Source organism: Podarcis liolepis (genome assembly GCF_965112155.1).
Source record: "Podarcis liolepis genome assembly, chromosome: 7".
NCBI lineage: Eukaryota > Metazoa > Chordata > Lepidosauria > Squamata > Lacertidae > Podarcis > Podarcis liolepis.
The window spans coordinates 68333854-68356381 of NC_139561.1; the positions used below are offsets into that span (position 1 = coordinate 68333854).

The following is a 22528-nucleotide window of genomic DNA, read 5'->3' on the forward strand; positions in this document are numbered from 1 at the left end:
CATGAGAAACTGCCTTTTTATGAAATCACAGTACACATTTTTGTGCATTTTCTATAAAAAGAAAATGCACTGCAAAATTTGGAGAAGTGTGTAATTTGACTGAGAGAAATGCAGGAAGCTGCCTTATGTGGAGTCAGACCCTGGCTCCATCCAGTTCTGTGTTGTCTACACTGACTGGCAGAAGCACTCCAGAGTTTCAGGTACAAATCTTTCCCAGCCCTATCTGGAGATGCCAGGGATTGAACTTGGGACCTTCTGCATTCCAAGCACCTGTTTTATGACGTGAATCACAGCCCCCCCCCCCAAGATTAAGTGCATTCCAATCTACACTGAAGTCTGGGATTGGTGAGTTAGGTCAGTTTGCCCTTAAAATGCAGTCGGAACTACATTTTTCTTCCACTGTAGCTTATGTGTCAACGCTCCTCCATGCAAATATAAATAAATAAAACATCATCACACCTAGAAAGCTAGCATCTCAAGGAGAATGGGACCTGGCCTGTGGCTGGTTCCTTCACTGCAAGAAGCCAAGTTACAGGGAACCAGGCAGAGGGCCTTCTCAGTAGTGGCGTCCTCCCTGTGGAACGCCTTCCCACCAGATGTCAAAGAGAACAACAACTACCAGACTTTTAGAAGACATCTGAAGGCAGCCCTGCTTAGGGAAGCTTTTAATGTTTGATGTATCACAGTATTTTAATATTCTTTTGGAAGCCGCCCAGAGTGGCTGGGGAAACCCAGCCAGATGGGCGGGGTATAAATAATAAATTATTATTATTATTATTATTATTATTATTATTATTATTATTAGGTGAGCCCCTGAGGCTGATGTGAGCAACTTGGGGTGGTGGGACACGGAGAGAGGCAGGTTTTAAAGCAAGACACAGGCTTGTGCTAATAAGGAAAGGAGACTTGCTGGAGTCCTCCTTCCACTCCCATCTTTTTTTCTTGCCAGTATCTCCAAGTGCGATGAGCGGTGCTGCTTCCTCTACGTGCTGCACACAGCGGAAGACTTCCAGCTGTACTTCCCTACCCAGTACCATTGCCGCTGGTGAGTGGGGGGACATGAATGGGCAGCAGAGGGACAACCCGCAACCTTTGGAAGAGGGACAATTAAAAACAACCACAACCCAACCACATTCCCCATTTGGGGAAAGGGAGTGTCTCCTGCAGGATGCTGTTCTAGACAGAGTGTTTGCCAGGGGTTATATTGCAGACTCAAGGAACAGGGTACCATTGATGGCCTTTCTTCTTCATCATGTGCAACCATGGAGACACATGATGCTTGGATCTCCACTGCCTGCTTGCCAGGCCTGCAGCTGCAGTGTGGGTTCTGAAAACGTGTTTGTAAAAATTAAAGTCAACGAGGGTTAGGGAAGGCAAAGTAAATAAAAAGGAGTTCGGGTTCTTAAATCTGATTTCTACCCCCTCAGCTCTAAAGAAATTGAATTGGAGGTAAACCCTGTTGATGCTCAGAGGGAAGTAATTTTAAACTTGTAATCACCACCTTCCCTCGCATGCCCAAACATGAAAACTGCTGGCTCAAGGTGTGGAGTTAAGAGTTTCAGCATGAATAAATGGCTGCAAATATAGTTTCATATCCACAGAGTTTGCATGGAATAAGGAAATGAAAATCTGAAGCACTAGAATTCCTGTTCTAAATTTCAAGGTTTTCTTTTTCTTTTCCTTTTTCTTAGAGTTGAGGAATTCCTGTTTCTGTTCTAAATTTCAAGGTTTTCTTTTTTATTTTCCTTTTTCTTAGAGTTGAGCCAAACTGCCCCCCCCCCACTTTACTACTCAATTTGCAGGTGACAAAATGGGTGGGTGGAGAATGCATTTCAACTGAAATGGTGGTGGGCAACTGTGTTCTTACAGCTCTGTCTGGCAACTGGTGGCTGTCATTCCCCCCCCCCCAACCCCCCTGGAATGATGTTTTACTATCACAGTGGTACATCGGGTTACAAACACTTCAGGTTACAAACTCTGCTAACCCAGAAGTAGTACCTTGGGTTGAGAACTTTGCCTCAGGATGAGAATGGAAATTGTGCGCCGCCGGCGGGAGGCCTCATTAGTGAAAGCGCACCTCAGGTTAAGAATGGTTTCGGGTTAAGAACAGACCCTCAGAACAAATTAAGTTTATAACCTGAGCTCCCACTGTACATAGCGTTTCTCCCAGAACTTTGCATAAACAAATAAATTAAAATAGTAACAGTAGCTGCTAGAAGGATCTCGGGAGATAGAGTGTGTTCCCTGCTTGGCTTCCACTCGCCTGCCCCATCCTGAGTGATTTGGGGCCCCTTTCCCCCTTTCCTTCCAAATTAAGCTGCAATAACTTCGGGTTTAGTTCTTATTCCCCTCTTCCTTCTCCGTTTGCATAATTCTTCTAGATTTTCAACCCATCTAGTCTGGGCTTTTAGCCTTTGATTCTGAACCCAATGATAGCAGGATGGTTCTTTGCACTGGTGTCCATTCTCTTAGGGGTTTTTTCTTCCCCTTCTGCTCTTTTACATTAGGTTTTGCGAACTGGTCCGCTCCTTCATGGCAGAGATGGGTGAGGAAGTGAATAGCTGCAGCTCCCTGGAGGAACTCGAGGTGAGCTGGCGGAAGAGGACGCTCCTTGGTTTCAGGAACTGGGAACTTTTGTCGGGGCCTGTCGAACGATGGCTGTGAAGGTGGATGTGGAAAATGGCCAAGCCCAGTGGTGAACAGGCCAAGACAGGGTGCTGCGCATAGAGATTTCGCCAAACGGGCCTTTTAAGTCCCATAACTCTGTGTGTGTTCTTTGACTTGCACAGTATGACTACGAACGCACGGAAGCAGGCGACAGGGTGATTCTAGGTAAAGGCACCTATGGGGTGGTCTACGCTGGCCGGGACCTCAGCAATCAGGTGCGCATCGCCATTAAGGAGATCCCAGAGCGTGACAGCAGGTGAGAGTTGCGAAAAGCAGGAAAGGAATTACTAATATTGTCAATTTTGGCTTCTTGTTTCTTTAGTCTTAAGCTCAGTTCATCACACTTCTGCACTTGTGTGTATTTTCCCCTCTTTTAATTAGGCCATTAACAGTCATACTAATTTTTGCGTGCATTTCTCCAAATATAGCCATTCTTGTGTGCCGTCTTGCCTATGCTTTTGCAAGCAATTTTCCCTAGTACAAATCATTTTTTGTACATTGTTTTCATGGATATACACATTTTTGTGCACATTTTTTGTTGGAGTGCTGTATCACAAAATTAGGGAGGAGTTCAAATTTCAAAGATGAGCCGTCTTTCAGTTTGTGCATTTGTCCAGGAAGTGTGAATTTGGTATGTTTATGCTAAAATGCGTACCCAACAATTTCCTTCCCCTATCCTTAGAATGGCCAGACCACTCTGTGGGAATCTGGGGCTTCTTTCATGTTGCAAGAACTCTGGGATGTCTTTGCAAGCAGATTCCCACTTACGCATCACCAAAAAATTATTGCACAAAACCCAAATACACTAATTGTTATGTGTAGACGCAAATTTGGGAATAATGATTGTAATTTAAACAAAAACCCAGCGCATATTAGGGAAGAGTGTGACCAGATGACCTTTGTGCCTACTCAATCTTCTGCTCAGGGGCTACTATCATCATTATCATCATTAATATTATTATTAATAATAGCCTGTGATTCACTTAGCTCCCAATTAATAGGTTATGGGCAGCTTCAAAGACCCTGCTGCTGCTCTCCCTTCTGAGGGTTCTTTGTCTTTAAATCGGACTTTGACTGGAGAGCCCTTCAAAGAGAGGACCGTCCTCTCTAAAGTAGGACACATGGCTATCCTACTTGGCAGGAATATGCTCAGCATGGGTGGAGGGGCATGGCATCCCCTGGCTGCTGCCTCGGAGAGAGAGTTGTGTGTTCATCTGTCATTCATACATGCCACACTTGCGCTTCAGATACTCACAGCCCCTTCATGAGGAGATTGCTCTCCACAAGCGCCTGAGACACAAGAACATTGTTCGCTATTTGGGCTCTGTCAGTCAAGATGGCTTCCTCAAGATCTTCATGGAGGAGGTACCTGGGGGTAAGTACAGTGGTAAAAAGGTAAAGGTAAAGGGACCCCTGACCATTAGGTCCAGTCGTGACCGACTCTGGGGTTGCGGCGCTCATCTCGCTACAGTGGTTCCTCAGGTTAAAAACTTAATTCGTTCTGGAGGTCCGCTCTTAACCTGAAACTGTTCGTAACCTGAGGTACCACTTTAGCTAATGGGGCCTCCTGCTGCCACCACACCACTGGCGCACGATTTCTGTTCTCATCCTGAAGCAAAGCTCTTAACCCGAGGTACTATTTCTGGGTTAGCGGATTCTGTAACCTGAAGTGTCTGTAACCCGAGGTACCACTGTATATGCAGTAAATATGCAATGTGCAATAAAAAAACATGTAAAATTAAAAAAACACACCAGAGACCACCAATAAAGATGCTTTCTTAATTGTTGGCATCAGCAGAGCATCACAGGAAGGTTGTCACAAGAGGTGTTCAAAGCTTAAAAGAGAAGCTGAATCTCAGTTGGCCACACGCGACTGGGCCGATGACGCTAAAAGCTCAGTTTCTTGTTGCTGTCAGCTGAGCCTCACTAGATCAGGGAATGACCGACGATGCCCCTTACCTCAGTGACTGAGCTACGATATTAGGGTTTAGGTTTGCTGCAGAGAGCACTGCAGTAATTCACCCATGAGGTTACTGATGCAAGGACTGCAGTGGACATGACTAGTAGCCTTGTGCTCCGTGCATTTGTCTAATCCCTGTATAAGAAAACAGCCTCTATAATGTTCCATGTCCTTGTCTCCCCACCGCAAAAATCCAGGAAGCCTTTCCTCTCTTCTGCGCTCCATGTGGGGCCCCCTGAAAGACAACGAGCCCACCATCGTTTTCTACACCAAGCAAATCCTAGAGGGGCTGCGCTACCTGCACGACAACCAGATCGTCCACAGGGACATCAAGGTGAGAGCCACCTCAGCTTGGGCTGCCAGGTGTAGGCATCTTGTTGGTGCTAGATCTCTGTGTGGCATTGCCAGACCTGGCAGGGATCAAGCAGGTCTTTTCACGCAGCTTTCCTTTTCCTCCTTCATTTGGGTTTTGACTCTGCATTAGCTTTGGTAAAACAAAGACTACAATGGGATATCTCTTTTCAGGACATTTTGGCTAGCTGATGCACAGCCTGCTTGCCTTGCTCCTTAGGCATTTCTTAAAGACGATCCTTAATGATTTTCAGCTAGCTGCTTATTTTAGGAATTTGCATGCAGTTAATTATCGCACAGCTTTTGCTCTGGCCAGATTTAATGTGATGCCTTTCTCGGTTGCTCTGGGGAGGAGAAGGCTGGTGTTCCTCGAGGGTTTGTCCTTGTAGTAACCAGGAGCTGGAACATCTGTGGAAAATATTGTTTTGTTTTTATAATTTTTATGCTGGCGCTCATCAGCAGATGATTGCCCCTTTATTGGCCAAACCAGGAAGGTCAGCTAAATTTTATGTTAAATATTTACCGGGAGATAAAACCCTACGTGTGTCATTAGTAATGACCGGATTTTCTTTATCATGGACAGTGAGAACAAGAAGGCAATTAACCACCTGAAGTTGGAAATATTATATTTGGGAGCTATTTAAAACATTTGTTATCCTGTCAATATGTATACTTGAGCTGGTGGCATTTAGATAATACATTGCTTTCTGTTTTGCTCGATGCTTAAGATGTATGGCATTGTATGGCTTTATTTTTGCTGCATGCCTGTTCTGTGGATCATAATAAATTGATGATGAAGTTAATACTACAGTTGAATTTCTAAGCAACAGTCCTTGGGGTTTTGTTTTTGTGGAAGGGGGGGGGGGTTGGCACTGCCACTCCTTTTTTCACTGTTCCCAGTCCAGGATTGAAGAGGCTCTGGGTAAAGTGTCTTCTGCTGAGCCCCCTCTTCTTTTGGTCATCCCTGACAGGCTTCCCTGGCTGCTAAGGCAGTGCCTTGAACATCATTGGGCAGCTGGGTCTGGTTGCCATATGTTAGATTCTGCAATGGCTGGTATGAAAAGGGAGAGATTGTTGATATTTTCACCCCTCCCATTGACAGAATCTCCTGATCTGATGTTTTAAGAAAGGAGGGGGCGGAAACTGCTCTTTCTACTCTTCCGCTCCTGACTGACTGCCTGACACTGTGTGTAGAGAGAGAGTCTTATCTATGTAGTGACTAGATGGTAGAATGGGAGATGTAACACTCATGCAACCCAGTAGTTTGTTAGTTTGTAGTAGCTATTAGAAATAAAAGGAGTTATGCTTCACAGCTAGCTTCCGTGTTATTTATACTCTGCATGAGTCTGGTGCTCACAATGCACACTTGTGGGTCCAGTGCACTGGGACCTGCTTTCCAGGATTGGAAGGTCTCTGAAAGTGCTCCAGTCACGTAGCCCAGTCGGGGCAGAACCAGTTATTGAGCCCAGTCGCTGACATCAGATGAAAGGCATACTGACAGTTCCCTCCATGCCACAGAGCGATGCTCACTCAGTGGCAGTGTGGGAAATTAAAAAGCTGTCTGGATCTAGCCATCTGGCGCTCGCAGGCTGTGCAGGGAATTGCCTGAGGTGCATGTCTAGGGCAGACATCATCAGCAAGGCCTTCGTAGTCCCTAGACCCTTGCAGCCGTCCAAGGATGCCAAGATACTGGTGCCAGGCCTGTTTGCACTTGGAGGAAGCCCTCAAAACTTGAGTGCCTTGTTGATCTCCAAAGCAGTGACTTGGCTTTTCTTGGATAAACAGGGTGATAACGTCCTGATCAACACGTACAGTGGAGTGTTGAAAATTTCAGACTTTGGCACATCCAAGAGGCTGGCAGGGATCAGCCCCAGTACAGAGACATTCACAGGTAAGTGTGTGTGTGCAGCTCTGCGTCATTTGGGGAAGAGAGCCTACTCATCCGGGCTCTCAGGCACTGGGATGTGGCTCCCATGACTTCTTCCTTCTTGGTTTCTCTCTTCCGTCCTCAGGCACCTTGCAGTACATGGCCCCAGAGGTCATTGATCAGGGACCCCGTGGCTATGGCAAGCCGGCTGACATCTGGTCCATGGGCTGCACCATCATTGAGATGGCGACAGGCAAGCCCCCTTTCTTCGAGCTGGGCAGCCCGCAGGCCGCCATGTTCAAGGTGAGGCTGGGATTTGCACCCTTCTGCACAGCTGGGAAGAACACTTGGCAGTTTTCCTGCAGGGAGGAGGGGATCCTTGCAGGAGTTGTCTCTGTCAGGAGCTCAGCCTACACTCAGTAGGACCCTGGCAGAGGCACATGCCCGACTGGCATGTTCTCTCCCTCCTGGTCTTTCGTTCAGGAGCTTCAGGAGCTTTCTTCAGCCTGAACATCACAGCGACCGATGTCAACTGACGCCGGCACACTTGGGGATCTGCAGAGTTTGCATATCATGCATAACAGATCTCAGCAACTCAGCATTTTGGCTAATCTACTTTATTTACATATAAACACACACGGAGCACTGCAACATGGGTCCCTCTCTCTCTAGCATCAGACAGCAAAGAGAAAAAGAACAAAAGACAATAGTCCCACTTCACGGAACACAGTAACACAGTAACACAGAAGCTGAGTACCCTGCCTGTTGATTCCCACCATAAATGAACAGCAAGACCCATGTTTTCGGGTGGTGCACTGTGTGTATACTATTGCCAGTCGTTTGCCTTTTCTCAGGTGGGCATGTTCAAGATCCACCCTGAGGTGCCCGATTCCATGTCGGATGAAGCCAAGGCCTTTATCCTGAGTTGTTTTGAGGCTGATCCGGACAAGCGGGCGACTGCTGCTGCCTTGCTTCAGGAACCCTTTCTGAAGGCACCCAGTAGGAGGAAATCCAGGAGCCCAGTGGTGACAGGTAAGGCAGGGAACCGGGCAGAGGGCCTTCTCGGTAGTGTCACCCGCCTGTGGAATGCCCTCCCACCAGATGTCAAAGGAAAAAACAACTACCAGACTTTTAGAAGGCATCTGAAGGCAGCCCAGTTTAGGGAAGCTTTTAATATCTGAAGGACTATTGTATTTTAATATTTTGTTGGAAGCCACCCAGAGTGGCTGGGGAAACCCAGCCAGATGGGCGAGGTATAAATAAATTATTATTATTATTAATTAATTAATCTGTGAGCCAAGTCAGGCTGGGGCTCCTGATTGTTTGGGAGGTGCCTCAGCATTACTTTGCTGCCAGCCTTGCACTCCTCTCTCTTCTCCCTACAGACGAGCTGTCTCCTCCAAATGTGCCAGAAAGGTCGATTTCAGCAGAGGGTGTCAGCGAGTCCCAGAAACGTTCTTCGTCGTTGCAGTCCTTGAATGTCTCTCTGTCTCGGAGCACCAGTGAAGTGGCTCAGAGGCCCACCTATCTCAGGTAAGGCCTGGAGCAGAAGGGAAGCAGGGAGTGGGGAGCTTAACTTGGGAGATTTAATCTACTTGGAAACTTGGTGTGCTCTACTGCCTATCCACATTGCCACAGTGATCATGCACATTAGATCTGCCTTGAGCCTGTGCCTGAGCTACAGCTGCATTGCTGCTCCTAGTCCAGGAGGTGTCAAGTGGCAGCCACTTTAATATTTGTGGCCCCACATGCTTGGAAAACTTATTCTGCCATCAGGCACAGGCTATTTTTAAAAACAGCAAGCAGAGGAGGCAAAGAAACAAAAGCCATTTTTCTCTCAAATGGCGGTTTTGGCCAGATGGTAAATATTGTGAACAATCCAGCCAAAATTGCTGGCCCGTCTTCTTCAGCCTTGATACTGGTTCTAAACTGGTCAGGTTGTGCACAAAATCGGTGGCTGAGAAAATAAAGAAGGATCTGACCGCCACCTGGTGGCAACCCTTTGCTCCTGTCACTGCGAGTTTCCAGTACCAGCATTGCTGTGATAACGTAGCAGTGTGCAATCTGATGTCTTTTGAACTCTTCAAAAAGTCACAATATGATTTCTGTTCTTAACAAGTGAGCAGATGCACTCTGTACTTTTCGCTAGGTAAATCAAGCCAAAGCAGTGACAACCTTTTAGATTTGTTCCTGGGGAACGCTGATTCCCTTACAACAGGGATGGGCAATGTGTGTCCCTTCAGACATTGTTGGATTGCAACATCCATTATCCCGGACCACTGGCCAAGCTTTCTGAGACAACATCTGGAGGGTCACATGTTCCTAATATTTTCCACAGCTCCTCACGATACTGCAATGTCCACACACTTCCAAATGACAACAGAAATAATTTAAAGCAGGTGTGGCTAAGGTCAGATCCACTGCCATCTCAAGGCTTTCTGTGCTCCCTGCACACCTTGAATAATTAGGCCTATATATATATATGTGTGTGTGTGAGAGAGAGAGAGAGAGAGAGAGAGAGAGACATTGTCTCAGTTCAGACACATTCCAGCTGGGCAAAAGCACTTCAGGTCAGTGAGAGATAAGGGCTGAGAATCCTTAGTCTGGTCTTTGGTACCTCTCACTGGCCTTGGTCCCAATGCCTCTTGTTTGCCTGGTGAGTCTCATTTGTTGCTCTGGCATGTGGCCCCCACAAGATTCCCCCGAAGGGAATGCAGTCCTCATTCTGAATGAGGTTTCCTATCTGTGCTTCTGGTAAGAATTCAGCACAACCTGCGGTTTCACGGACAGCTCACATTGCCAGCTGCCCCAGAGTGGCAACGGTCCCCACCCCTCCATCCCCAGCCACTGTTCCTTTGGAATCCAGTCTCCTCAAATGCTATGTGTCTATACAGGGCCCCTGAGGAACTGCTCAATGTTGACCTCAGCCTCTCCTCTTCCTCCCACGAGGAGAGTGGCTGCTTGTTCTTGCTGAGGAAGGATAGCGAGCGGAGAGCCACCCTCCACAAGGTCCTGACAGAGGAGCTGCCCAGCATTTCTGCCGCGCTCTTTGAGGCCCAGGATGAGGTAAGTGCCGCTCGGGCCTTTGTGGGCTTAGGAACTGGGGCCTTCCAGACAGTTGTTGCACTACAATTCCCAATATACCCGGCAGTTTGTCATGTTTACTGAGGCTGATGGGAGTTGTAGTTCGAAAAAACACCCGGCTGGGGAAGGCTGAATTAAAGCGTTGCCAAATTCCGACCTTGCGGGGGGGGAGGGGTCTCCTCTTTCCTTCCTCAGCCCCAAATGTACAAATGGAAAATGAATAAAACCCATCCTCCCTGTGGATTCTTACAAAAGTTGTGTTGGGAGCACGTTTATTTATTCTGGATTTATATAGCTCCTTTCTGCCAAGGCAGCCTACAGTTTAAACATGAAAACAAATACATTATATAAAAAAGAAAACTGGCAGAGTCTTCTCCTGCCAGCTGGGAGCTGTTGGTGTGTGTGTTCCCTGGCCTGGCTCCCTTGCTTCTGCCTTCCCTCAGGGCGGCAGGTCTTCAGCAACCTCCAGGGAAGGCATGGGAGAAACTGCAGCATTTCTGCCACCCCACCTTTGATTATGAATATTGTAGGGTAGCCACTGGACGTCAAGTCCCAGAGCAAAGGGGGAACTGAGAGGAGTGTGCAATTTATTTTCTTTCTTGCATTTATATCCCACCTTTTCTCCAAGAAGCGCAGGGTGGCGTCCGTGGTTCTCTTCCTCCCCATTTTATCCTCACAACAACCCTGTGAGGTAGGTGAGGCTCAGAGACCGTGACTGGCCCCAGGTCACCCATTGAGTTTCTCACGGCTAAGTTGGGACTTGATCTCTGGTCTCCCAGGCCCAACATGCCAGCTGTGACACCACAATGGCTTTTAGTTTGGGCGTGAGGAATCTGCAGGCCTCCGGATGTTTCTAGGCTGCAGCACCTCCCTCATCCCATCCCTGCAGGAGAGATGATAAACAGAGGCAAAGCAGAATTCCCACACTTGGTAATAGGCACAGTGCCATGGCTTTTCCCCTGGCCCTCAGCTCTGTTCTCTTTTGTTTCCGGTTGTGTCTCTCCTCCAGGCCTGGCCTCCTTCTTCGCCTTCCCCTCAGAGCCCAGTCTCCTTGGACCACATCTCCCAGCTGGTCTCCTGCCTCAAGAGATACATCCGCTCCCCCAACCGCAAGCAGCTTGCTCACGACTTGCTCCAAATCCAGACCAGCTTGCAGGCAGATGGCCTGAGCCTTTGTCAGCTGCAAGCGCCCCTCTTCACCTTCCAGGACACCGTAAGTGGGCTTGGGTCAGTGCGGCTGGGATCCCCCATGAAAAGTATCTTCTGTGTTCCCTTGCAGCGCCCAGGAAGCCACCCTGGGCTCAGGGGCAGACCTTGGTAATATGCTGCCCTATGCAGCATATTAATTCCCTCACAGCGGCCAGCCTAAGCCGGGCTTTGGGAACGAGGCATGAGGCTCTGGCAGGGTCCTAGAGCCCTACCTCCTTCTCAAAGTCTGGTAAGCCCTTGCCCAGTTTTAGGAAGGAGGCCCCATGGACCCTGCCAGAGCCCTCACATCTCCTTCCTGAAGCCCGGCAAGCGCTTACCAGGCTTTGAGAAAGTTCTAGCATGACACAGCACAAGCATCATATATATTTGCACTGGAGGGTGTCTATATAGCTTCTTTGGCAATCACTCGTAGCCGAGTAAGATTGTCTGGGGAGCTGACTGCTTCAGGACTGTTACAGTTCTCCTGTACATGCACATGCCTGCATCATAAATGTCCAGCTTTCTTTCTTTCCACCTTACCACTCCAGGAATGGGGAACCTGTGCTCCTCCAGATTTTGTTGGACTCCAGCTCCCATCAGCCCCAGCCAGCATGGCCCAGTGGTCATGGGAGTTGTAGTCCAGCAACATCTGAAGGGCCGCAGGATCTGACTGCCGCCTGTTAGATTTTTTTTATAGCTGTTGCTGCTGTTTCATCTGTGTGTGTTTAAAATGAAGAAAACTTGGAAGGGAGGCTGGAGTCATTTTTGCCTGCAGAAAGGCTGAGAGCTCACTCTTCAGCACGTGCTCAACTGACCCAGCTCTTGGCTGCAGTTGATTGGTCTTAGGGATCTAGTTAAGAAAAATGGATCCCACCAGGATGGTCTTAAATGGACAGAATCCTTTCCAAATTTGCAGATAAGACAAAGGAAGGAGGGATAGCTACCATCTCAAAGGGCAGGAATAAAATTCAAAATGCAGGCCGCAGCACTTTCTCAAAATGTGCTGATTGGTCTAAAAAAGATTAATAACCCCTGGACTAGATAGTCCACAAGTCCTCCCCCTCAACCCTATGAAATGCCATCTCTGGGGCAAGTATATTTAGTGTTTTGGTGAAGCCAGAATGGCAAGGGCGGGGGTTGCCTAGAGAGCTAAGCAGAGGAAGGAGGCCCAGTGCATCCTGAGCCTGTCTCCTCTCTGTCTCCCACCTCCACAGGTAAAGCAGGCGCTGCGGAAGCTCCAGATCAAGCCTCACTGGGTGTTTGCCTTGGATAACCTCATGGGGCAGGCGGTCCAGGCAGCTTTCACCATCCTCTTGACAGGTAGGAGAAATGGGTGGAATAGAAGGTTGGCTCACTCTGAATACAGTCTGGAATACTCTGGGTCTGAGGAGCTGAAGAAGAAGGTTTATTGCATTCATATTCTGTCATTTCATACGAGGAACTCCAGGTGGTGTTTGTGGTTCTCACCCTTCTCGTTTTATCCTGGGAGGCAGTAAGTGGCCCAAGGTCACCCAAGGGGCTGCATGGCTGAGTGGGGATTTGAACCACGGTCTCCCAGGCCCTAGGCCCAACACTCTCACTGCACCACACAGGATGTGTGCACAAACGGTTGGGAATGTGCTTTTTTGAGCGAAGGTGCCAGGGAACAGCTTTGGGGTCTTCCCGCATGCCGACGCATGCGCTCTTTCCGCTGAGTTGTGGAATCACCGCTGCCTGCCACTGTGTTGGGCAAACGCCTTGCCCACCCTCCGCCCCTCTTCTATCACACACATTTTGCCTTTCCAGAACTCAAGGTGAAGCCATGGTCCTCCCGGGAGGAAGGCCACGAACACGCAAGCCATGAGGAGGAAGAGAGCCTGTTGCCCCAGGAGCTGCAGTCTTTGAAAAGCCAGGACCTTGCCCTCAAGAACAGCATGGACACACCAAGTTCTGGGATCGGCACCAGCAGCAGCAGCTGGATAGACTCCCAGCATTCCCTGAATGGCCGTTTGCCTCTCATGGCTCAGCTGAATGAGCTGCAGGCGGAGACGAGAAGGTAAGCTCTTTCTGGCTTCCCTACTTTAGGCTGGGGTGGGGTGAGCAGCAAAGGATCAAGAGGCCTCTGCCCCATTTTTAAGGGTTTTAGAGCAGAGCTGGGGCCCTCCAGATTCTGTTGGACTACAACTCCCATCATCCTTGGCCGTTGGGCATGCTTGCTGGGGCTGATGGGAGCTGGAGTCCAGCAGCACCTCGAGGAAGCATCACAATGGCTCTTTCTACTGTGTGTTAGAATGGTGGTCACCGATAGTCGCTGGAGTCCAGTTCCCACCAGCCCCGGCCAGCAAGTCCATTAATGGCACAAGGAGGAACCAGATGGTTCAGGTCAAAGGCCCATTGAGTCCCCACATGCCTTGATGGGAAGCCTACCAAGAGGAACCTGAGCGCAGCAGCACTCTTGCCAGTGACCTCAGTGGTTAGGGATGATGGGAATTGTAGTCCAGCAACATCCAGCAGGCACCAGGTTGACTACTTGCTAGCACAAGGTAGTCTTATGCAGCTACATGCAGGGCTCAGCCACAGAAGCTGTAAAGCACAGCAACCTGTTTTCAGTGCCAATGTTTGGCCTTTGAAATATGTGTCGTAGCGTTAAAGGAGAGTGTGTCTGAGCATGTGCGGAATCCACGCATCACTTGGGCTTAATCCCAGCCACTCCTCCTCAGTAGGGCGAGAATTTCTAGGGCAGAGGATGTGACTGCCCTGGCAGCCAGGAACACCAAAATCTCAAATGCAACCTGCTTTTTCGCAGTTGGACACGCTAGCAGAGCAATCCGACTCCCACTCTAATCTTTTTATGCATGCACTTGCAAGCAAGTTCACTCTCTAACCCTTTCTGGCCCTGCCAGGCTGCAGTGGGAGCTGATGAAGAAGGAGCGGGAATGCCAGAAGCTTCTGCAGGAGGCACTGTGGAGTGTGGAAGCAGATTCCTGGGCTCTAAGAGGAGCCAAGCTGAGAGGTGAGGTCACTGGCACCAGGAGGCTCAGCTGTATGCAACCTCTGTGCTAAACAAGTTGAAATTATATACCCTGCCAAAATTGAGAAAAGCCTAATTTTGAAACCATGGGAACATTGGAAACTGCCTATGCCAAGTCAGACTGTTAGTTCATCTAGCTTGGTGCCGTCTACACTGACTGGCAGCAGCCCTTGCCACCAGTATCCTGCTCTGTGCTTGTGCAACATCACGCACAGATATGCAGTGATAGTTGTGTCCTCTTCCACACTCCTGTGCACATGTCTCCGTGCACTCACACACAGATACACACTTCATTCTTCCTCTTCTCCAGGCAAGACATTGTGTGTGGCATCTTTAGCCCACTGTCCCATCATCTCATTCTCTCCCCCGACTCCCTGCAAGGTGCCAGTTTGGGTGCCTTTCAGAACCAAAATGCACCTAAAGCAAGGTGCTGTGGGAAGATCGTGCTTTATGGTTTTAGGAAGCAGAAGTTAATCACACAAGGCACTGAAGAAACCTTTTAAAAAACCTCTTCCTTTTTTCACCTGCTTTCCCAGGAGACACTACTTCCCCAATGCATTCCTGGGAGAGAGAAGAAGAAGAGACTGCAGACCCCGTCCTCGCCGAGTGGTTGGAAAAACACGGGGCTGACAAAGCCACAATTGCAACGGTAGATTCCTTTTTGGAGGGGGGCGTTTTAAGCATCAGCTCCTGGCTCCGTGGTTTGGCCCAGCCTCCAGGCAGAAGTGCCTGTTTTTAAATGCAGTTGGTAGGGGGTGGGGGAAGAGAATGTCATTGGGTTGGCTTAACTCAGAAGGGACATTTTATTGCTGGGAGAGTTTCAGAAAAGAGCAGCCAAAGTTATCAAGGGGTTGGAGCAACTCCCCCGTGAATAAAAGTTCTGGGGCTTTTTAATTTGGGCAGGCAGGTGCAAGGTGAGTAAGTGGGGACATGGTAGGTGTGTGTAAAGCCATGGATGGTGTAGAAAAAAAATAGATTAAAGGTTTTTCTCCCTCTTTCATAATACTAGAACCTGGGGCTGTTCAATGAAGTTGAACATTGGGAAACTCAGGGCAGGCAAAAGGAAGTTACTCTTCACACAAGCTGGAGAATTTGCTCCCACGAGATGTGGTGTTGGTCACTAGTGGGGATGGCCAGAAGAGTGGATTACACAAACTCAGGGGAAGCTAGGCTATCAACAGCTACTCACCATGGTGTCTATGTACTGACTCCATAGTCAGAAGCAGTTGCTGGGAATCACAAGTGGGCGTTTTCTACAAGCAGCTGGTTCTACAAGCACAGTGAGAGTCGGGGCCTTTTCTGCGGTGGCTCCCCATTTGTGGAATGCTGTCCCCGAGGAGGTTCATCTGGTGCCTTTATTACATCTCTTTAGGTGCCACATGAAAATATTTCTCTGTGGCTAATTAAACTATCTCTGGCCTTTTAAACTGAGGAGAGGTATGGTTTTGGTTTGTGACTGCATTACGTATTTTTGTGGTTTTATATTGTAAACAGCCTTGCAGTATAGACAGTTAATAAGAATAAATAAATAACAATAATAATTGCACAACACTCTTCTCCACTTCCATTACCTTTCTCAGCCAGAGAGGTGGTTTCTCTGGAGTGGGTAGGTGTCTGTCAACTTCCCTGTTCTCTAACCAGCCACAGCTAAAGCAATTGTATGTCTCTCTTTCCTAGCTCTCACACCATGGCTTCACCCTGCCTGACTTGCTCAACTGTGCTACGCCTGATGACCTCCGGTATACCCGTATCAGGTAGGTGAGATGCAGCGCAGGTAGGGGCGATTAAGAAATTCATTGGGTCTAGGTTGCAAAATGGACTTCCCAGATCTGTACCTTCCTCACTGAAGTCTCTGTGGTGGGTCGACGGCTGCCTTTGCGCAACGCATTCCTCCGTGCTTTTTAATAGAGCAGTCAAATGGGGCTGCTGCAAATGCGGAGTCCACGGGGCAGCCGTGTGTTTTCCCTGCGCACAACTTCCTGAGAGAGGACAGTGCATAATTACATTCCGCTGTTCCCCTGGGTGGTTTTGGCTCCATTTTCAACACAACACAGAAGAGTCGTCATCAGATCTAGTAAGGCACTTATGTTGGCTCCTCTCCCCCAAAAGGCAGCCCTCCCTCCTCACCACTCTACTGAGCCCATGATAAAAAAAATAAAATCCAAACTTCTGCCCGCATGATTATTTTAAGCAGAATTTGTTTATTTTTTGCTATTTATTATAGTTACAGAATTTAGTTGCAGTTAGCCCAGGAGGAAGGCCTGGAGCCTGAGTATCCTTGCTCGGAGGCACTGCAACCCAAGTGCTGCTACCTCTTATAAAGCTGAAACACCATTAGCATGGAGGCTACTTAGGAAGCAGCAGCTGACAGGTTAAGGCACTTGATTCAAGTTGTGTACAAAGCATCACCCCTTGTGTCTAGATGGGTTCTGAGTGGTCCAGGTGTTTGGATGGCATCTTCCAGTGATCTGCTGTGCCCTGTCACTTGGAGCACTGCAAGTCACGTCGGCTCAACGACCCAAGAGGCGCAATATAGCATGTTCACCATCTGAATCTTTCCATGGTCTTGTCTTGGCAGAGGGGGGATGGTGTGTCGCCTCTGGAAAGCCATCTCGGAGCATCGGCAAACACTCAGCCAGAAGTTACAGCCCGAAGCAGAGCAAGAGCCAGGTCAAGGGAAGCCCTTAATCTGTTTGGAGGACAGCAGGATCTGGTTGGCATAGACCTTCTTCCCCAGCAGTAAGCAGATTCCAGACTTGCCCTCACACAGAGGTGATGTGAACTGACTTTCCATTTATCCCTTGGTGATGGGGAAGGTGGTACTGGTCTATTCTGGCACCTCAAGCAAATCATGTCTGGAGGAGACTATTTCTGTGGCACTGCAAAAATCTGCAGTTCTCTCTCGGCTTGAGACAAAGGAAGACAAAGGGTGCTTTGTCCTGTGACCTGGATTTCAGAGGAAGAGAGGCAGGGAGATTCTGAGCTACCCTGTGAGGGGGTGGAAGGTCGCTTCAGAGTCAGCAGTGGAAAAAGCCCCGATTGCATCATTTACGGCAGTGCTGGATGGCGATTCGTCTCTGGCCTGCTGCAGAAAGCACAGCTCCAGGAGTCATTAGTGTAGCAGCCATTGAGGCTGGGAAATGATACTCTGGGTGTCCCATTGGACGGCAGAAAGGAAACGGTGGGATTGTTCAGGTTTTGCTGTAATACCAACAAGGGTGGAAATGCAATGCCCAGGGTGGAGGAAGTAAATAATTTTTTTAAAAACAAAGCATGACACTGCCTCTTGTCAACGTCGATAGCATGTGGAGGAGATGAACAGAGATTGAAGATGGATGTAGCCACAGCATGGTTCTTGTCATGGGCCATCTTTTGGTCTCCCCTAAAGTACAGTGTGAAAACCATTGCAAGGCCTTCAAAGAAGTCCCTTTTAAGAGTCGGACTGCTCACCTCCCTCCTTAAGTCTGAGAGAGCAGCCAGCCCAGGCTGAACCTGCCCATGGGCTCCTGGCACCAAATCTACTGTCCCCCTGCCAGGGGTTCCCCTTCAGAAACCATTGTGGTCCTGCAGAGACTCTGGGCCTGTTCATTTGCATCCAGGAGGCTGCTGCTAGGGAAGCCAATCAGCTTTTCCTCCATCGTCCCACGAACGGGTGTCCTGCTGTAGTTTGGGATTAAGTCCTAGGGTTCAAGTTGGTCCTCAAGGGAAGACTCGCTTCCACCCACTGCCCAGGCTGCTTGAACACCATCTCCCAGGCATGGCGCTCCTCTTCCGTCGAATCCATCCAGGAGACGGGCAGGCCGTAGCTGTTCCCTGTGTGGAAGCAGAAGGGCTCTGAATCAGTCACCCGGGGCCCACTTGCTTGTAGTGACCATCAGACAGAAAGGTGCATTGCAAGTGTGGTATTTCTGGGCAACCTCTGTCCTGCCCACCTCTCCATTAAACTGTTCCCCCTCCAATACTCTCATCAGCTCTGGGTGAGCACCCTTTAAATTTCCCACAGTTCCCACAACTCTCTCAGCCATTGTGGAAAGCTAAGAGTCCCTGGCCCCCCTCTCCACTGCCAACTGGAACTCTGTTACTGTTTGACACCAGGCCTACATAACCCAACTGAGGGATTGGGGGACAGTGTACTAAGGACCCCCTCTAATCTGGAATCCAGCGCCTGGCTCAATAAGGTGCAGATTCAGCACACACACAACAGCCTAAAACTCAAAACCCAACATTCCCACAGCACTTTGCTGCCTCACCAGTGCCAAGACTGAGCCGGATGCCTCCGAGCTGCTGCTTAGAGAATGTCTCCTGGTCCCAGATGGTGAACTCTGCACATGCCTCAGCCAAGTCCTTGGCCTGGAACCCATCGTAAACCATGGTGTGGTTGAAAGTGGGGCTGAGGCTCTTCTTCACGATGCGGGTCCTCTGCCGGCTCACCTTGCTGTCGTCAGGGAGGATGTAGCTGCAAGGGGAGACAAGGAAGGGTCTGAAGCTTAGTGGCTTGAGGATCTGCTTTGACTACAGGTGGTCACAGGTTCAAGCCCTGCATCGTCATGTAGGACTGGGAGAGAACCTAGCGCAGGTGATGGGTTGTAGTTCAGAAGGTTCCTCCTTGGAAACAAAACGACTCCCTGCAGATAGAAAACTAGCCAGGCAAGGAGAGCAGGCCCACCAGAGCTGTTTCCCTGCTGTGCTGGTTTTCTATAAGCAAAGAGCTCATTCTAAAAACCAAACTGTGATTGCCCACTCTGAGTCCAAAGTGGGAAACATGCTCTTGTACACATATATCAGGCTGCATACAATCCCCTGCATAGCATTTGAACCACCCCTTCCCCTTCATTAACCCTAGCCCCTTCCCCACTGCAAGAGGGCTTAAGGACAATTCCAGATTGATGGGATCCAATCACATCCTGGCAAATCCAGGTTGCCTAATTAAAAGCTGATTTGGTTCTGTTGGCTGTAACAAACCCGCTTCCCCACCCCCACCCCAAAATCGGGATTTTTGCAACAAGGAAAGTGATGGCGAAATTCACTGGGAAATGTGGGAAGGCAACGGCTTGATGCAACATTGCATAACACACACCAGTCAGAATGAATGCTAAATAAATAACAGACTGAGCTCCCCTTTGTAAACCCTCTGTAAACAGATCAGGATGCATGCTCAATAGACAGGTCATGTGGAAGGGACCCAACAGCAACAGGCACTTACCACTGAACGAAAGAGTCTGCTGTGCTGCCCCGGTGGGGAATGATGTTCTGCGCATCCTTCACCCAGATGTGAAGCTCGCCAGTGGGAGGAAGCCCTTCCCCTGAAAGAAAGCCGTGACAATGCAGGTGGATTCAGAGGCCAAGCACCATCTCTTCCGACCCAACACCTACCGAATTTTAGATCCAATCCTGCTGGTAGCTGGAATCTCCTGCTGACAGCTGGATCCAAGACAGATTAAACTGCTACTGGTTCTTAAGCTGATTAAAGCCCTAAATCAGGGGTGGGGGACTTGTGGTCTCCAAATGCTGCTGGAATTTAATATCTGTCAACCCTGACCATTAGCCATGCTGGTCCGGGGTTAAGGGAGTCCCAAAAGTATCTGGTTCTCCACCTCTACCCTAAGTGGCTTGGGACCAGGGTATTTGGAAGGTCACTTGACCCCATATGACATCATTGAGAGGAGGTAGACCATACTTGCAGAGGTTAGGTAGGTGACCAGTCCTGTAGTTTCATGAAGATGGACTAGATCCCTCCCTAGTGAGATCTGCTTGATCCCTTCGTCATTACCTTTGAGTATCGGGCAACGCCTGTCCTATTTACTTAGTCTCCTGCTGGGTTGATCTGTCTGCTCCTAGCCAAACTGCTGCATTTATGGTTGCTATTTATGTAGAATGACACCTTGTTCTCTCAATTTTAACTCTAGCATTTGGTTTTTATTATACCAATTTTTTGGAGGGTTTTTTTGTCAAGGCGCCATGAAACCAAGTACAGAAGAACAGCAATACCCCTAGGGAAGGGCCATATCTTAGTCGGAGAGCATCCGCCCTGCATGCAGAAGGTCCCAGGTAGGGCTGGGAGAGAACCCTGCCTGAAACCCCAGAGAGCTGCTGCCACTCTGTGTGAACAACACTGAGTTAGGCAGACAAAGGCCTGACTCAGTATAAGGCAGAGTCCTATGTTCCACACACACATTTGAAACAAATAAATAATTGCCCAGTTCAGATAATTCCTCAAAACACAATTTAGGCCAATTGGGCTTGTAGCCACATCAGGACCTCTCTGGGACATTCCATTCCCTGATTCTATCAGGCTATAATTCATCTGCCTATTCTTTCCTACTCTCCCCTTTTCTAGCCTTTTTACAAGTTACTCTGCTGAACTGTCCAATAAGGAAAATGAATGGATGAGTGATATGTAAATGTAATAAACAAAATCGCTTTGGGCTTCCAAAAGTCCTGCTAATGTAGGCGAAGGAAAAGAGATGGCAGGTGAACATTTGGCATGTCTTTGCAAAGACATCAGACCAACCGAATTCCTTTGCTGACAGGACAGCAACAACAACTCACCCGTGCACCCAATGTACATGGCAGATCTTTCGTCCTCAAGACTTTTCTATCTACAAGCCTCTATAGCAGGCACCCCCAAACTCGGCCCTCCACATGTTTTGGGACTACAACTCCCATCATCACTAGCTAACAGGGCCAGTGGTCAGGGGTGATGGGAATTGTAGTCCCAAAACATCTGGAGGGCCAGGTTTGGGGGTGCCTGCTCTATAGGGTTGAAGGAAGTTAGGATTCCTCCAGCTTCTCCCGCCTCTCACCTCCCAGCACCTCTCACTTAAGTCTTAGATTCTGGAACATCAGTTTGGTTCGTGGCTGGCTGATTCCCATATTTCTTTAAGGATTTTCCTCTCCCCCCCGCCAAGTCAAATTGGGTTAATAAATGTCTACCGGCATGCAGAAATCCTCCCACCCCAATCAAAAAACCCAGAAGGTGCTGCTGCTGCTGGGAAGTCTGGAAGAAACAGGGCCTTTTATCTCACCTCCTGATCCAGCTGGGATGAACTTCAATGCCAGGTTGAGGATGCCACGGCTGCAGAGAGCTTCAGGAGTGACCGGGGTCTGGGAAAGAAGCAAAGGAAATCCGTCACAAAAGGTGGGAGTGGGGAGAGAAAACCTTCTGTGTCACTTCCTCCCTCTGTGACGGAACAGCAACAGCCACATGGGAGGTTCCTGCACGGTCAATAGAACGTCTTGTATTAAACATTTTGCAACCAAGAAAGTAGAGGACAGTCTATAGGTTAGCAGAAGCACCATCCGCCCTGTATGCAGAAGGTCCCGGCTTCAATCTCTGGCTCCTCCAGGTAGGGCAAGCAGTGTCCCTGGTATACTGGAGAGCTGCTGCCAGTCAGAGTAGAAAGTATTGACCTAGACTGGGCTGACTCGGTATAAAGTACTTTCCTATATGCACAGAAAGCTATTAGCGTATTCTTAAAATGAAAAGGGAAGGAAGAAACTCAGGAAAAGCAAATGGCACCCTGTGTAGCCACTAGACTTCTCAGAGGGGGCATCTCAAAGGGCGCAAAGTCAAGGCTCAGACTCCCATCTATCACCACCCTTTAAGGGGGGGAGCTCACTGGCAGGACACCTGCTGTGCGTCCGCCCTGGCTCAGTCCCCTGCATCTCCAGTTAGAAGGCTCAGGCAGCAGGTAGGATGGGACAGACCTCTGCATGAGACCCTGCCAACAGGCTAGAAGAACCAATGATCTGACCTGGTTTATCACATGGAGTACAGTGCTTGCTGGAGGCCCATACTGAGAAAGGCATGTGGAATGATGGACTAAGGCTCCCCCTTGCTACTCTTTGAGATGAATGTAAGAAGAGTCTTGTGGGATCCTGCCAGTCACCCATCTAGCCCAGCATCCTGTGGTCAACCAGGATGGAAGCCTGCAAGTTGGACCCGAGTGCAGGAGGCCTCTCCCATCCTGCCATTTCCGATGACTGGTGCTCTGAAGCATACTTATGCTCCGTAAGTTTGACCCGTGTTCTTTCAAAGCAAAGCCACCCACTTTCTAACCTCCTTTCTGCAACTCCTGTTGCTATTCAGTCCAGAGAATCTGGTGTGGTGGTTCGAGTGCTGGGAGACCAGGGCTCAGAGCACCCACTCAGCCATGAGGCCCACTGGGCAGCCTATTCACCTGCTCTCAGAGCTTAACCTACCTCACAGGCCTGTTGTGAAGATAAAATGGGGAGGGGGGAGAACTGAAGCTTCTTGGAGGAAAGATGGGAGATAGAACAATAAACACAAAGAGCATTCTTTTGCCTCCTCTAGTGTCCTGCCAACCTAGCAGTTCGAAAGCACGTCAAAATACAAGTAGATAAATAGGTACCGCTCCAGCGGGAAGGTAAACGGTGTTTC

At 49.0% G+C, this 22528-nt stretch overlaps 2 protein-coding genes across 9 annotated transcripts in view; one reads left to right on the forward strand and one right to left on the reverse strand.

The window, feature by feature from the left end:
* The window catches only part of MAP3K6 (mitogen-activated protein kinase kinase kinase 6), a 38878-nt gene extending 21496 nt beyond the window's left edge, over positions 1-17382 (forward strand). The window contains exons 13-29 of the mRNA XM_083512079.1: positions 950-1045; positions 2508-2586; positions 2790-2923; positions 3915-4042; positions 4825-4961; positions 6764-6869; positions 6991-7148; positions 7700-7877; positions 8231-8378; positions 9740-9911; positions 10939-11142; positions 12332-12437; positions 12903-13152; positions 14000-14109; positions 14664-14776; positions 15805-15881; positions 16706-17382. Coding sequence (XP_083368205.1) covers positions 950-1045; positions 2508-2586; positions 2790-2923; positions 3915-4042; positions 4825-4961; positions 6764-6869; positions 6991-7148; positions 7700-7877; positions 8231-8378; positions 9740-9911; positions 10939-11142; positions 12332-12437; positions 12903-13152; positions 14000-14109; positions 14664-14776; positions 15805-15881; positions 16706-16850 — 2341 coding nt within the window. The 3' untranslated portion in view covers positions 16851-17382. The remainder of the gene's footprint in view (positions 1-949; positions 1046-2507; positions 2587-2789; positions 2924-3914; positions 4043-4824; positions 4962-6763; positions 6870-6990; positions 7149-7699; positions 7878-8230; positions 8379-9739; positions 9912-10938; positions 11143-12331; positions 12438-12902; positions 13153-13999; positions 14110-14663; positions 14777-15804; positions 15882-16705) is intronic.
* SYTL1 (synaptotagmin like 1) overlaps positions 16309-22528 on the reverse strand; it is a 55642-nt gene continuing 49422 nt past the window's right edge. For all 8 annotated transcript variants that reach the window (XM_083512181.1, XM_083512184.1, XM_083512182.1 and 5 more), the window contains 4 exons: positions 21153-21231; positions 19331-19430; positions 18378-18583; positions 16309-17940 (listed from right to left, as the gene is read on the reverse strand). In XM_083512181.1, coding sequence (XP_083368307.1) covers positions 17801-17940; positions 18378-18583; positions 19331-19430; positions 21153-21231 — 525 coding nt within the window. In that variant the 3' untranslated portion in view covers positions 16309-17800. The remainder of the gene's footprint in view (positions 17941-18377; positions 18584-19330; positions 19431-21152; positions 21232-22528) is intronic.